General features: G+C 46.0%; 1 protein-coding gene across 1 annotated transcript in view; it reads left to right on the forward strand.

The window, feature by feature from the left end:
• The first annotated feature begins 6,638 nt into the window (after positions 1-6,638).
• LOC122755369 (angiotensin-converting enzyme-like) overlaps positions 6,639-16,167 on the forward strand; it is a 42,882-nt gene continuing 33,353 nt past the window's right edge. Inside the window, exons 1-9 of the mRNA XM_044003713.1 lie at positions 6,639-6,932; positions 8,201-8,368; positions 8,508-8,601; positions 9,865-10,008; positions 12,655-12,846; positions 13,293-13,390; positions 14,141-14,313; positions 14,937-15,160; positions 15,886-16,030. Of these exons, the coding sequence (XP_043859648.1) occupies positions 6,681-6,932; positions 8,201-8,368; positions 8,508-8,601; positions 9,865-10,008; positions 12,655-12,846; positions 13,293-13,390; positions 14,141-14,313; positions 14,937-15,160; positions 15,886-16,030 (1,490 nt within the window). The 5' untranslated portion in view covers positions 6,639-6,680. The remainder of the gene's footprint in view (positions 6,933-8,200; positions 8,369-8,507; positions 8,602-9,864; positions 10,009-12,654; positions 12,847-13,292; positions 13,391-14,140; positions 14,314-14,936; positions 15,161-15,885; positions 16,031-16,167) is intronic.

The following is a 16,167-nucleotide window of genomic DNA, read 5'->3' on the forward strand; positions in this document are numbered from 1 at the left end:
AGTCAATAAGTATTTATTAAGCAACTAATGTGACAAGAACAGTGCTAAGTGCTGTGCATAAAAGTATAAGGAAAGAAGACAACCCTTGCCCTCAAAGAGTTTATAATCTATTTTTGTTGTTGTTCAGTTATTTCAGTCACTTCTGACTCTTTGTGACCCCATTTAGGGTTTATTGGCAGAGATACTGGAGAGGTTTGCCATTTCCTTCTCCACCTCATGATGAGGAAACTGAGGCAAACAGAGTTAAGCGATTTGCCCAGGGTCTCACAGCTAGTAAATGCCTGAGGTAAAATTTGAACTCAGGAAGATGAGTCTTCCTGACTTCAGGCCCAGGTCTCTATCCATTGTGCCATCTAGCTGTCCTACAATCTAATGGGGGAAGACAAAACAAAAAGAAGTTGAAAAGATCCTTCTTTAGACTGTGGCGTATACTGAATATAATACTTCAGATGTGCTCAGACCCAAGGAGGATACAGAAGGACTCTTTTACTCCTTATTCCTGAAAGTTTACCTCACAACGCAGTCCAAGATCACATTAGCTTTTGGGGGCTACCACATCATACTACTGCCTCATTTTGAGATTGTGATCCACTAAAACCCCCAGATCTTTTTCAGACAAAATTGTTTTCTAACTATGCCTCCCCTCCATTTGTACTTATAAAGCTGGGTTTTCAAATCTAAGTATAAAACTTTACGTTGTTGGATTTCGTCCAATTAGATGTAGCCCAATGTCTTAGACTGTCAAAAACATTTTAGATGGTGAGTCATCTGTCATCTATCATCTATCAGTATGTTAGCTATCTTTTCATGTTTTATGTCATTTGCAAATTTGATAAACATGCCAGATATGCCTTTATCCAATTCATTGATTAAAAACTTTTTTAGGGGCAGCTAGGTGGTGCAGTGGATAAAGCACTGGCCCTGGATTTGGGAGGACCTGAGTTCAAATCAGGCCTCAGACACTTGACACTTAACTAGCTGTGTGACCTTGGGCAAGTCACTTAACCCTCATTGCCCTGCAAAAAAAAAAACCCACCTTTTTTATTTTGAGACTAGGGGTCTCCAGTCTTAGGCTAGAAATGCAGCAGCTAGGTGGTGCAGTGGATAAAGCACTGGCCCTGGATTCAGAAGGACCTGAGTTCAAATCTGGCCTCAGACACTTGACACTAGCTTTGTTACCCTGGGCAAGTCACTTAACCCTCATTGCCCGCCCCCATACACACACAAAAATAGAAATGCAGCAGCCACTCTCAGACTTCTGTTCCATCTATTCTACAAGAATAATGTTTCCTATAAATGATTACTAATTGATTAAGTGATTACTAATTGATAAGTGATTAGTGATTACTAATAGTGAACTGAATTCAAATGCCTCCTCAAATGCTATCTAGCTATGTGACCCTAGGCAAGTCATTCCTGCCTCAGTTCCTTGTCTGTAAAATGTTCTGGAATTTTCGCACTTTTGAATCCAGTTTCTGACACTTTCAAACTGTGAAAACACAGGTCACTTTGCTCTTCTAAGTTTCCTCATCTGTAAAATGGGGATGGTCTTACCTAGTATTACCTCATGTGGATCAAATGAGAGTAACAGAAAAAGCGCTTTGTCAGTCTTAAAGCGCTATATCAATGCCAGCTAATATTGTCATTTCTAAGATTACTCAAATTTTCTAATTTGACAGCTGGAGAAATTACTCTGTCCATAAATATGGATAAGCAAGGCTAGTTAGAACCCAGGTCTCCTGACTTCCAGGCATGCGTTCTTTCCATTAGGATAAACTGAAATCTGGGCGTTCATTTCAATAATATTTAAAATTCAATAGGATGAAAAAAATGAAAAAAATAAAAAACAAACAAACAAAATTCAATGGGATGGTCCAAACACATTCTAAATGGCAGTGCACTGTACCATACTATAGTGGAGACATTGCTGAACATGGAATCAGGGAAAACTGAATTCAAATGCCTCCTCAAACACTCTAGCTTTGTGACCCTGGACAAGTCATTCTTGCCTCAGTTTACTTGATTGTAAAATGAGAGACTGGGACTTAACAACCTCTTCGTTCCTTTCTTTCTCTAAATCTATAAAACCAAGGTTCAGAAATATCTCAACAGGAACCTAAAAGAGACATATGTACAAGGTGCCACATTTTAGACTAAAAAATCCCAACTATATAAGTATAGAATGAGGGGGATGTGGCTCAATTGCAGTCCAGATTGAAAAGATTTGGATGTTTTAGTTGACCACAACTTTAACTATCTGCCAACTAATCAATAAGCATTTATTAAGTTCCTACTGTGTGCCAAGCACTGAGCTAGGCTCTGGGAATACAAAGACAAAAAAACCCAAAATAATCCAAGCTGTCAAAGAGATTATATTCTATCTGGAGAGAGAGAGAAATGTACATGTATATTATGTGTATATATGTATATTGTATGTGTGTATGCATATATGTATATAAGTATGTATATGTGGATGATGTATATTATATATATTATGATTATTATTTTTATATGGATAATAGAGTGGTTTGCTCTTTCCTTCTTCAGCTCATTTTACAGATGAGGAAACTGAGGTTAAAGTTACTTACCCAGTTTCAGACAGCTAGTAAGGGTCTGAGACCAGATTTGAACTCAGGAAGATGAATCTTCCTGACTCCACACCTGGCACTCTATCCACTGCACCACATAGTTGCCCAAATTCAAACTTAAGCTATGTTAATAGCCTAAGTGTGCATGCAAATCATGGGAAGAAATCATTCAGCCATATTCTGCCTTGATCAGTCTACATCCATGTGAGAAATATCATTCCAATAACTTCAGGAACTCAGCATTGGTGATGTGTCAAAGGCTCATTTATTGTCATCCTCTCAAGAATGGACCACGATTTGTCCATCTGGTGGGTGACCACCAAAATGATGGGTCACAGGCCTTTTATCTCCTAGTCCCTAATTTGAATGGCCCCTCCCCTTTTCCACCATTATTTCAATTATTCAAGGGTTACAATCTACATGCAAAAACTAGCTAATCTGAACACAGTATTTTTTAGCCAATGGGGGAGGTGGTACAAGGACAGGGACAATTCTTCAATTCCTCCCTTATATGGACACAGCTCAGGAGCAGATCTAATTGCAACCAGCCCAGGGTTTCCCTGAATCACGTGATTTTGTTCCCGAGGGGGCGGGGTGGGGGTGGGGGGGTGAGAAGTAGACCTTTTTCCTCAAACAGATCCGGATTGAGAGAAGACCAATCCAGAATATGCTACTTAACATTTTACAGTGGTCCCTTGTTGCCTCTAGCATAAAATACGAACTCCTCCGATGTAAAGTCCTTCATGATCTGCTTCATTCTACTTGTCATGGAGGTGGGGAGTTGGTCATCGACCAAATGATTTTCTTTTATCCAAGCCCAGGTGAAATAATCACAGAAAGTAAGGGAAGAGATGAGGTGTTAATGTATTAAATGAAGTACAATGATGGCAGCTTTCCATTGGCTGCCCAAAGATTGGTCAAGCCTGGATGGTCCTTTAAAAGCAAGCTTGCCAGCTCTGAGAAATAGTTTGAGGCAGTAAGCCGCTTTAAGGAGTAAAGTCGCTGCCCTTCGGCCAGAGTAACAGTGGCAGGGAGGGGAGACTTATCTCCCTTTTTATTTACATAGCATTTTACAGAGTAACCACTTGACCAATAGGAAACAGAAAGGCAGATAGACAGACCAAGAAGGTCAAGGAACAAAAATGTTCCAAAGAGAATGACTCTGGACAGCATGGAAGAGCCAATTATGGATCTGAGGGAGAATCAGCACTGAAAATTGAGGAGATAAACTGTGGAAATGAGCACGTCCAAGGAACCCAAACTGAGATGAATTCAAGCAGAGATACTGGGGCAGGGAGTAGGGGAGGGGGAGGAAACTAACAAGTGGGGGGGACCAAGATAAATTTTGGGTAGGAAGTGGCACTAGAGCTGAGTGTTGAAGGATGCTAGAGACTCTAAGATGAAGAAAAGAGGAAGAACTTTTCAGGTATGGGGCACAGCCTGGGCAAGGAGACAGAGACTGGAAATAGAATGTCAAAATAGCAAATAAGCCAGTTCAACTGGAATGTAAAGTATGTGAAGGGGAGTCTTGTGAAATAGGTCTGGAAAGATAGATTAGAGCCAATTTGTGAAGGGCTTTGCAAATAACACATAACCAATCATCTTTAAATCCCCTTCAGATCCCTGATTCAGGGATGTGTGTTGGTACTTTTTTCTGGAGTTGACTTCTACGTGCATGCTTCACTTCTCCTCCTGCCTTTCTCCTGCTTTGCATGATTTCCCATAGGTCTTTCCATATGTCTATACAGTCCAAATATTTGTCATTCTTGAATCATTACACTGACATGCTACCATCTTTAGCTTTGTACCTTATTTAAAGTCCTTTCTGGCTCTAGATTCTGTGAACTATGGGGCATTTAGCTTGTTTCCAGTTTTTCCCTAATGCAAATAAAAATCTGAACAGTCATGTCTTTTAAAATTATTTTTATTTCCTTGGACTATATCCCTACAGGTTCAAAGGGTATGGTGACTTTATGACTCTTGTTACACATTTCCAAATGTCTCTCTAGAAAGATCTAACCAGTTTGCAATGCTGTGGGCAGCACACGTTAGTTATACCTAAGACCACCACTTCTTATTATAATTTTAATTTATTTTTAGCAATTGGACAAGTCTAAGGTGGTACTTCACAATTTGTTTTAATTTAATTTTTTTTATTATTAATGAGGTTGGCTATTTTTTTCAAATATTTCTTTACAATGTATCAGAAACAGCCCTCTGAATCCTTCCTTTTCCCTAGCAAGGTCGGGACCTGGCCCTTCAGCTACCTTTGTGGCCCACCTCAACCCCTACCATTGTTTTTTCCCTCTAAGACACCTGAAGCCCGGTCCCAGCTTCCTGATCCCTAAGCCTGAACAGTAACAAATCTAGATTGAAGGTTTGAGAAGATAGGGCTGAAGAGGGAACCATTAAGTGTACAGTCTTTAGGGGACAGTTCCCTGCTTCCAATCCCCCTGGAGACCAGAAAGGACTAGGAAACTTTGGGACAAGAAGCAAGAAGGGAAGCCAGAGGGAAGAAAAGACCTGTTGGGCCTAGATTCCTCCCCTGCCATTTCCTAAAAGTGAGGAAGGAGGCTGCTATTCAACAATCATTAAGTATTTACTATATGGGCAAACATTGGGTGGGGGAGAGGGGGAGACAAAAATAAAATAGAACAGAGTTTCTACACCTAAAGAGCTTATGGGAGGGGGACCGGAAGCTTTGTGGATTTTCCATTTCAAGAAAGGATGCCCTTAAGGAGACTTTGCAAAATGAATGTCCTTTGTTAGACTATGTGTCTTTGTGTGTGTGTGTGTGTGTGTGTGTGTGTGTGGCAATTGGGGTTAAGTAACTTGCCCAGGGTCACACAGCTAGTAAGTGTCAAGTGTCTGAGGCCAGATTTGAACTCAGGTCCTTAGACTATGTGTCTTGATTTTTAGTTTAGAAAATATAAACACAAGGCAGAAATAGCTGGCATGGTGGATAGAAGGCCCGCCTTGGAGTTGAGTCAAATCACTCTACTCCTGCCACAGGTTGTGGGATGCTGGCCAAATCACTTAATCTCTTGCTGTCCCAGGCAGCTCTCAGTCTGTAAACTGCAGAGCAGTTTCTGCTCTGCATTGGTAAAGGAAATTTTTTCATAGAGAGTTCTCTACCTCAATATAATTACAGGGCCAGATCCACCCTCCTACCCACACTTCCTGCTCACCCCACCCCTACAAACAATATGTACAAATCCATGGAACATGAATTAAGACTGGTATAATAGAAAGTGCCCTGGATTGGGAAAGAAGATCTGGACTAGAATAACCTTAGCCAAGTCACTTTCCTTCCCGGCCTCAGTTTCCTTCCTATGCTGGACCCTTAGATAGATGCTCTCAGCTTCTAAAATACCCGACCCAATAGGATACTTCTAATACTCAACACAAGTCCAACCCTAAACTCTAAGAGCTCATCAGAGCTTGCGAGTGAGAGACTACTATGGCCGCAACTATGGGGGAAAAGAGAGAGTGGCAGGAAGCCTTCCTTGAGGAAGCTGGAACGGAGCTGAGCCTCTAAGGATTTGGGCCACTGGGGTCCAATAGTGCATGGAGAGACCGAGAAGGCACTGGCAGCACTTGCAGTATCTATCATCGCACGGTGCTTCTCTCCCTCTTCAGAGATTCCTCCCACCCTACAACTCCCATAGCTCTGCCCTGGAATAGAGAAGTCTAGGTGGGCAAACAGGCACAAAGGATATCTTTGTTAGTCAGGCCTGTGTCTAATCTAAATCCTACTCTCACCTAGTGATTCCCGCCCCTCCTCCGATCCCTGCTTCCCCACCTCCCTCACTCCCTTGCCCTTGGCCCTGTGGAGGGGCGGGGCAGGAAAGGGGTCAGGCCTCTGCCAGACCCCCTCATCCCGCCCTCTTCTTCTCTTTCCAAACCAACCCGAGGCCCAAGGGGACTTTGGAGCTGGGTAGGAAGAGCAGCAGGGCGGAGAGGTGGGGGTGTGCCTAGGGGCAGCGGTGGCCGGCTTTATAATCCGCCCAGTCACTGGAGAGGCGAGACGCGGGAGCCTCAGTGCGCGTCCGAAGCAGCGAGCGAACGCCGCGGCTCAGCGCAGCTGGGACCATGGTCTTCCCTGCCCGGGGCTGCCCGGGGCCGCTGGTCCGGCAGCTCATCTTGCTGCTGACCTGTCTGCTCCTGCCGCCCACCCAGGCCCTGCCCACCGATCTGATGCCCGGGGACTTTGCCACAGACGAGGCCGGGGCGAAACTCTTTGCCCAGAGCTACAACTCCACGGCGGAGATCATCCTGTACGAGAACACCGCAGCCAGCTGGGCTTATAACGTCAACATCACCCAAGAGAACGCGAAGCGGCAGGTGAGGGTTGCTCGGGCAGACGGTGGAGGAGGCTGGGGAGGTGTTTCAGGGGGCCGCAGTGGGGGGCTGGCGGAAGGGCCAGGGCAGCCAATCGCTGGCCCGCACGCAGCGTCTTCTGTGGGCCTATGATCCCTGCCCCGGGAAAGGAGCCCAGCTTGCGTCTGCCGGGTGGCACGCTCAGCCTCCCGTGAGCTCCAGGCTGTGTCTCCGCGGGGCATTTCTCAGCCCGGCTGCGAGCCTGGACCTCTGTCTTCCGCTTGCTACTGCTATTCGGCCGGCTCACTCTAACCAAAAGTGCCGCCCACCCCAACCCCCCACCCCCGGAGTTAGCAGCCTCCTGCAGGTAGAAGCAAGCAGGGATGTCGGGGAGGTGGGAAACTAAAGGTAATTAACCAGGCATAGCGAGAGAAAGCAGAGCAACGCGCCCCTCCACCCCACCCCGAGTTCAGCCAACCCGAGAGAAAGGCCCTGGAGGTCCAGGTCTCCTTCCGAAAGACTATCACTGCTTACTCTCTCTCTCTCTCTCTCTCTCTCTCTCTCTCTCTCTCTCTCTCTCTCTCTCTCTCTCTCTCTCTCTCTCTCTCTCTCTCTCTCTCTCTCTCTCTGTCTCCTCTCTCTTGTCTGTCTGTCTGTCTGTCTCTCTCCCTCTCTTTCCTAAACCTACAAACCAAACCTGGAATATCTTAATCCATTTCTCTCCTGGAGTGATAGACCAAGAAAATTTTAAGTCTCTACCAGGTGGAAAGTGATCATTGTGTCATGGGGATAATGGGGTAGGAGGTTCGGGGTAGGGGATAGGGGTTTGGGGTCCTTAGGAATTCCTCTTTAAAGAATTGCACCCTCTTGCACACAAAAGCAGTTAGAGGACTAATGGGGATGACTATCTGACTGTGGAAAGCTCCTTTAGTGAGGGAGGACCATCCCCCACTGGTAGTGGCTGGAGGACTTGGTTGAGGGAGACTAGAATGAAGGACCCCCAGGTCCTGAAACTAGCTCAGTCTGAACTGGTTCCACTTATCTCTCTAGGCTATCTGTCCTCTGGTTTAGTTTTTCAAGGAGAAGGTTCTTTGATGCGCCCTAGAGAACTTCTGGGGTGCCCTGGGCCCGTAACAATTGCATACCCTATCTCCCACCCTTTCCCCAGTTCCCAGTTTCCTCACCTGTGAAATTAGGTAGTTGAACTACGTTGATCTCTAAGGACTATTTCTCTAGAAACGATCCAACCCTCTACCTCAGTCCTCCACCCCTGACCTTCCCATCTACCACAGGAGGAAGCAGACCTACTGTATCAAGAATTCACTGAGGCTTGGGGTCAGAAAGCCAAGTCGCTCTATGACCACATCTGGAAGAATTTCACGGACCCCCAGCTTTACAAGATCATCAGTTCTGTGAGGAGCCTGGGCCCAGCCAATCTGCCCATAGACCAGCGACAGACGGTAAGTGGTAGGTAGAGTATAAAGATTGAGGGAAAGTGGGGGAGGGGGACTTACAGGTCTGTGTGGACCTTCTTCTGGTGGGAGGGAGAAAGGAGGACTCCTCTGACTTATATCACCTCCCTTCCCCCATCCTTGCCAGTACAATACCTTGCTGAGCAAAATGACCAGCATATATTCTTCAGCCAAAGTCTGCTTCCCCAACAAGACTGCCACCTGCTGGGCCCTGGAACCAGGTACCTGTTCCCCTCTGAGGACCCCCTCCCCCCTAGCTCTAGTTTTGGCAGAGCCAACAGGAAAACTTAATTCCCACGGGGCTACTTTCTCTGTGTGAGAACAGAGGGGTAATGGGTAGCGTGTTTGGCCCTAAAGGGTGGAGACAGACAAAACCAGCATTTCTCCAGTACCCCGGGGAGTTATGGACTAGGGAAGGTGTTGGCAGGGGAGTAGCTAGTTCACCCCCTTCTCCACTCTCAGGCAGACCACCTCATCCATAGTCCCACCCCTTTGTATGTCTTCTTCCCTCTTCCCTGCTCTTTCCCAGGGACATCACAGTGGATGCGTCCTTGTCACTCTCCAAGATCTCCAGCCCCCTCAAATCCCCTTCATTTGAGTGGTTCCTATACATTTGTCCCCTTGATTTACTCACTTATCTGATCCTGATTAACCTTTTCCTTTTACTGCTTTCCACCTCCATAGTTATTCATTCATCCCTTCTGTGTCCTCCATGCTGTATTTTTGCAATCTGGTTTCTGAATTAATAATAATAAATCATTTCTAGCAAGCCTTACAAGTTACACAGCACTTTCTTCGCAACCGTCCAATATAGGGAATGCAAATAAAATACTCCCTACCTCCCCCCCTCCTTTTTTTTGGATCTTGACCTGTGATTTCATCCGTGTAGAGAGAAACCCTTGCGAAGAAACTTTTGCCAAGGCAGATTGTCAATTTAGGGTGTTGGAGTCACCTGCTGAGAAGTAAATTGATTTACCAAAGCTTGCACAGATAGTATGTATCAGAGGCATGCATGATTTGAACCGAGGACTTCTTGACTCTGAAGCCAGGCCTCTATCTACCAAGCCATGGAGCCTCTCATACCCATTTTGCAATTGAGGATCAGAGAGATAAAGCCCTGCCAGGGTCACATACCAAGTGTTAGAGGGATTCAAGTCTGTTTCATGCAGTGTGTGTGTGTGTGTGTGTGTGTGTGTGTGTGTGTGTGTGTGTGTATCTGCCTTTCTGTATGTTCTTAACATCTCTGTCTTTGTTGTCCATTCCTAGAGCAAAAATAAGTTCCTCCATGAGTAGGGACTTTGTAGCCCAATTTCTATAGCACTAGTAAGTACAACTTATAGTTGGACATTTTGAATAGGACAGTGGCAGTAGTGAATGCCTCTGGGGGCTAGAAGAAGTGTCAGCCCCATTGCCCAAATTGGGGCAGTCAAGATGCCCTGAGCACTTGTACCAGAGCATCCTGTACCACCCCATTTGTGTTTCAGAGCTTACAGAGATCTTGGCCTCCTCGAGAAGCTACACTAAGCTGCTGTTTGCCTGGGAGGGCTGGCACAATGCAGTAGGGGTTCCTCTGAAACCTGAATATGAAGCTTTTGTCAATCTCAGCAATGAGGCCTATAAGTTGGACGGTGAGTATGTCCTTTCCATCTTTCCTGTCCTTCCTCTTGCTCCAGTCTTGTCTTCAACCCTCCGAGTCAGTCCTGAACCTCTGGGAACCTTGATGGAGTTATTTCTTGTCTCCCCACCACCATCACCCACCTCCTACCACATCAGTGCCTCTTCCTTGGCACATCGCTGCATGCTGGCTTGCTGAGGTGGCTGGGACACTAAACAGTAGACAGAAACAAAGATGCCTAAGATACACTTTGCCTCATGGAGTTTACAATATAGATAGGGATACCACACAAATACATGCAACAGGAGATAACACATATCCTGATGGTGAAATGAAGACTCTGAGATGCTGTGATTCCTAGAGAAGAAATCACTCAGCTTCCTGTCCAACTTTAATTTTTTTTTTCTTTGTAACCAGCAGAGTTTGGGTGAAGAAAGTTTTCTGTCCTCTCAACTGCAAAGAGGAGTTTATCCTCCCATATCCTTCTTATCTCATCCCCCTGAATCAGCTCAGGGATACAACTTCTTGCTTTGGTCACTACTCCCTTCTCCCCATTGCATCAGAAATTGGAAATAATCTAAGACAGGGGAGTCAAACACAGGCTCCTCTTGAAGATTAAAATGTAAGTGGGAAATATTTAACAAAATAAAAAATGCAACCCTCCCCCCCCATAGATAATGTTACTTTTGTTGTTGTTGTTTTTTTTAGTGAGGCAATTGGGGTTAAGTGACTTGCCCAGGGTCACACAGCTAGTAAGTGTTAAGTGTCTGAGGCCGGATTTGAACTCAGGTACTCCTGACTCCAGGGTCAGTGCTTTATCCACTGTGCCACCTAGCTGCCCCTGTTAATGTTACATTTTAAAAAACTAAGTGAATATGCAGCTGCAGGGATCCTTGTGTATGCATTAATGCTTTCAGATTCTATTTGAGTTTGACATCCATATTTCAAAGCGTGCATATTTTAAATGACTCAGCCTGCCTATGAACAGATCATGGTTTTAACCTGAAGTCCTTTCCAGCACTAAAAGACTGTCTCTAAACTCTTCTCTTCTTGAATAGGGATCTCTTCCCCTGCTGTTTTCAGAAGCTTATAAAACAAAAGTTATTAATAAAATGATAATAAAATTCTCTCCTACTACACAAGTGAAGGTTAAAGAAACTTGTTATGTATGGCCACAGATATAGATCTTTGTATTCTGTGTATTCAAGCTAGCCACTGGCTGCCTCCTCATTTGTACTTAGGGCATACAGAAGCAATTAAAACCAATCCCATCCTTATCAAGAGGAAATCTGCTTTAAAGTATTGTCTAAATTAGCAAATAACCTTAAAAGAACAAAAATATTTAAGTATCTGTCCTTTATTTTTTTTATTTAAAAACATTTTTTTGTTGTTGAGGCAATTGGGGTTAAGTGACTTGCCCAGGGTCACACAGCTAGTAAGTGTTTGTCTGAGGCTGGATTTGAACTCAGGTCCTCCTGAATCCAGGCCCAGTGCTCTATCCAATGCACCACATAGCTGCCCCTATTTTTAAATTTTTTGGTGAGGCAGTTGGGGTTAAGTGACTTGCTCAGGGTCACACAGCTAGTAAGTGTTAAGTATCTGAGGCAGGATTTGAACTCAGGTCCTCCTGAATCCAGGGCTGGTGCTCTATGCACTGTGCCACCTAGCTGCCCCATATCTGTCCTTTATTATGGAAAATGAGGGGGCAGCTAGGTGGTGCTGTGGATAAAGCACCAACCCTGGATTCAGGAGGACCTGAGTTCAAAGCCGGTCTCAGACATTTGACACTAGCTGTGTGACCCTGGGCAAACCACTTAACCCTCATTGCCCTGCAAAAAAAGAATGAAAGAAAGAAAGAAAGAAAAATGGAAAAGGTAATTTACCATGACTTGGATTTACTAATAATTAAACAGGGTGGGGGGGCACAGCTGGGTGGCACAGTGGATAAAGCGCTGGCCCTGGATTCAGGAGGACCTGAGTTCAAATCCGGCCTCAGACACTTAACACTTACTAGCTGTGTGACCCTGGGCAAGTCACTTAACCCCAATTGCCTCACCAAATAAATAAATAAATAAACAAATGGGTCCCACATTCTGGTGACTTCTGTGCTAACTGCCCAGATAGACAAAGATGCTGCCCACCCTGGCTTAATTAACACCCTTCTCCTACACCTCTGCCATTTCAGTCCATTGTCTGCCTTCAATGAGACAAAGAGATAACATCTGCAAAGCACTTAGCACAGTGCCTGGAGCATGGCAGCCACTATAAATGCTTATTCCCTCCCCCCCCCTTTCTCCCTTTTCCCCTCCTTATTCTCCTCCTTGAAAACCCAAACCCTCAGGCACTCCCAGTGTAGGAGGAGGATGCTATTTCCCTCTGGAACTACAGATCCCAATGTCACTAGCATGTTCTGGATACCTCCACTTCTCTCAAAGACTCTGTTACAGCTGGTTTAATCAGGTATTGGTTAAACTCCCTCTCCTTATGCTTCTGGCCTTGGGCCAGGTTCCTTCCTTCTGCCCCTTCCTCCCTCATCCTGAGCCCCAGGAAGTGAATTTGTCAGCTTGGTGAATCCTCCAGTGGAGATGGTTCATGTATCACCTGGGGATGGGTGTAGAGAGGCAGGAAGACCCTTGGACTGAAAGCATTTCCTTGGCAGGCTATGAAGACACAGGGGCATACTGGCGTTCTTGGTATGACTCGTCTACATTCGTGGATGACCTGGAGCGACTGTACCAACAGCTGGAGCCGCTCTACCTGAATCTCCACGCCTTTGTGCGCCGTGGCTTGTACCGCCGCTATGGGGAAAAGTACATCAATCTCCAGGGTCCCATCCCTGCTCATCTACTGGGTAAGGACCAACCGCTTTCCCATCTTCCACAGAGAGTGTGGCTGGAGAATGTCTGGGTAGGGGAGGGAGAGAAGAATGACATAGACAGGATGTCAGGAGTAGGGACAGTAGTTATGGTAGATGTCCTGAAGACCTTGGCCTTCTCAGGGTGTCAAGGGAAGGACCCTGCCCTGTTCAGAAAGGAAACTAGCATTTCCCACCTGAACATATGCTGGTCTCCTGCCAAGCCTGAGCCTCCTAGGATCTTCTGGGAAATGTGAGATTAATTCCCAGATTCTGTGAGTTCTTTTCCTTGCTCCATTCCCAGAATGCCAGGTTGGCCCCACTCCTCTACTATGCCCCTAACTCAGACAGCCATGATATTTGCTGCTCATAGGTGGTGTTGCCTGCCTTGGTAATGTGGATACTGGGTGTAAAATTTTGGTTCTCTTTGCTTGCTTTTGCAGGAAATATGTGGGCACAGAGCTGGGAAAACATCTATGACATGGTGGTTCCCTTCCCAGACAAGCCCAACCTAGATGTCACCAGCACCATGGTGCAGAAGGTAGGCATACTTCTGAGAAATGCAGAATGATTAGACTCTGGCTGATTCTGTTTGGTTCTTCCCAAATAGAATCTTCTGAAGTGCCTGGGAGAACCTCCACTGAAAGTCCTGTGGTCATGGTGGGTGGCAGGGACAGGGAAAGAAAAACAAGGGTGAACTCAGAATTGGGCAGAACATCAGGCCTGGGGATAAGGGATGAGGTCAGAGGAGGGGAGGTAATCAAGAACAAAGAGAAGAACAAGTAAGGGATATGAGGTCCTTACCTAACTGGAGACCTGGGGAACAAAGGTCTTAGTATAATGTGGGCAAGATTCTAGTCTTGGTAGACCCTAGGATTGGTAGACCAGTGGCCTTCTGCCCTCAGTGAGCATGCTACCCCCACCTTCTCCATCCCCCAATTGGAGGGTGGAAGAAAGCCTTTTCTATTGGTGAATCCTGCTCCATCTTGTCTATTTCTTTGTCCAGTAAATAATTTGACCCTTTGTCTGGGAAGGCTGTAGATGCAAACCACAGAACTGAGCCCTGTGCTGTGCCCTGCTTCAGGCAAGAGCATTGATGATACTCCCTAGGCTGCTTCTTGGCCAGAGGAGACTCAGTTCTGTAATGGGCATTGAGGGGAATCATGAAGTGAGATGAGAGAAAAGGATGGTGAGAGAGTAGATTCTCTCTCTGCCCTGGGGATGTTAGAGGTAGGGTATGCTGTAGTTGACCCATGCTCTGTGCTTCTCTCCCACCCCACCCCACCCCCAGGGTTGGAATGCCACACACATGTTCCGGGTTGCAGAAGAATTCTTCACATCTCTGGGACTGCTGCCTATGCCTCCGGAGTTCTGGGCAGAGTCCATGTTGGAGAAGCCAGATGATGGGCGAGAGGTGGTATGCCACGCCTCTGCCTGGGACTTCTACAACAGAAAAGATTTTAGGTGCACTTCCTCCTACAGGGTGGAGGGATTCTTTGGCATTGGGGAGGAATAAGAAGATCTACCAGATAGATCCACTAGCTACCCCCTACCTGCTGAGGCTACCATTAGCTGGGGTAGTAGGTATATTCAGGGGGTGGGGTCCCTGGGAAATCCTAACATATTCCTGGACATGTGACAGAAAGGGTTGGGATCCACTATGTGCATGCAGCAATTACTACTTCCCACTCAGGGAATAAAGCAGGAATTTTGAACTGTTTTTTATGTTTGGACCCCTCTGTTAATCTGGTGAGGTCAATGGACAACCCCTTCTCAGAATCATATTTTAAATGCATAAGATAAAATACATAGGATGACAAAGAAAACCAATTCTATTGGAATAGAGTTATCATAATATATATATATATATATTTTTTTTTTTTTAATTCCTGGGCTTCCTAAAATCTATCCATGGACTCTGAGGGCCTATAGATCCCAGGTTAAGAATCCCTGGGCTAAAGGAACATGACATTTCATTGTCTTCTCCCTGGTAGCTTGTGTGGTCTTCCCTTCTCAGCTTTGTCGTCCAGTTCCATACTAACTAGGCCTCTCTCTGCTTAGCTTGATGCCTCTTCTCTCCCTCCCAGGATTAAGCAGTGCACAAGAGTGACCATGGACCAGCTGTCTACCGTGCATCACGAGATGGGCCATGTGCAATATTACCTTCAGTACAAAGATCTGCCTGTTTCCCTGCGAGCAGGAGCCAACCCTGGCTTCCACGAGGCCATTGGGGATGTGCTAGCCCTATCTGTTTCCACACCCGCCCACCTACACAAAATCGGCCTGCTAGACAATGTTACTAATGACAATGGTACGGGATCAGAAGGGTCACTAGAGCTCTTCACTTCCCCTTTCATCCCCAGCCCTGATGGCTGATCCTCCTGCCCTCTCTACCCTTCCCCCCTATCCCAACCTCCTCCCTGCCCCCCCCCCATTATTCTCATGCTATTACTAGCTTCAGAGATCCTGGTTAAAAAAAAAAAAAGTGAATCTCAGAGAGTGCTGGGCATGAGAACAGGAAGAGTGAAGGGCAGCGGTCATCACATAGTACAGCCCAAGGTGGGGCTAGGGTTGGAAGGAGTGGGCACAGTCAAAAAGAACACTGAATTTGGAATCTGGAATCCAGCTCTGCCATCACTACCTGTGTGACTTTGGGCAAATCACCCAATCTCTCTGGTCCTTTCTTTTATCACTTTTATTTTTTTTTAAATGGGGCAATTGGGGTTAAGTGACTTGCCCAGTGTCACACAGCTAGTACGCCTCAAGTGTTTGAGGCCAGATTTGAACTCAGGTACTCCTGAATCCAGGGCCGGTGCTTTATCCTCTGCACCACCTAGCCGCCCCCTCTTTTATCACTTTTATAAAATGAAACAAGGGCACTCCCTTCCCCTTGTAATAATTCTTTTGCTCCTTTCCTTCCCCCACACCTCTTCTTGACTCTTCCCTCTCCTGAGGCCAACTGGAGGTAAGGGGGGATGGGGTCTAAATCCTGTTTTCTTCCTTCCCACCCTCAGTTGTCCCACACCTGTCTTTCAGAAAGTGATATTAACTACCTGTTAAAGATGGCACTAGAAAAGATTGCCTTCTTGCCCTTTGGCTACCTGGTGGACCAGTGGCGTTGGAGGGTCTTCAGTGGGGTCACGACTCCATCCCAGTACAACTACGACTGGTGGTACCTTCGGTAAGCAAGCATCTAGGAAAAATTACCACCCTGTCTTTGTATGCTTCCTCCCTGGCAGAGTCACTCTGGGTAGCCAAGAAACCTCCAGGTTGCTGCCCCAGTTGCTGCCCTTCCCGTGTCACCTCTTACCCATGCCT

This window comes from Dromiciops gliroides, chromosome 4 (genome assembly GCF_019393635.1).
Source record: "Dromiciops gliroides isolate mDroGli1 chromosome 4, mDroGli1.pri, whole genome shotgun sequence".
In the NCBI taxonomy this organism is placed as follows: domain Eukaryota; kingdom Metazoa; phylum Chordata; class Mammalia; order Microbiotheria; family Microbiotheriidae; genus Dromiciops; species Dromiciops gliroides.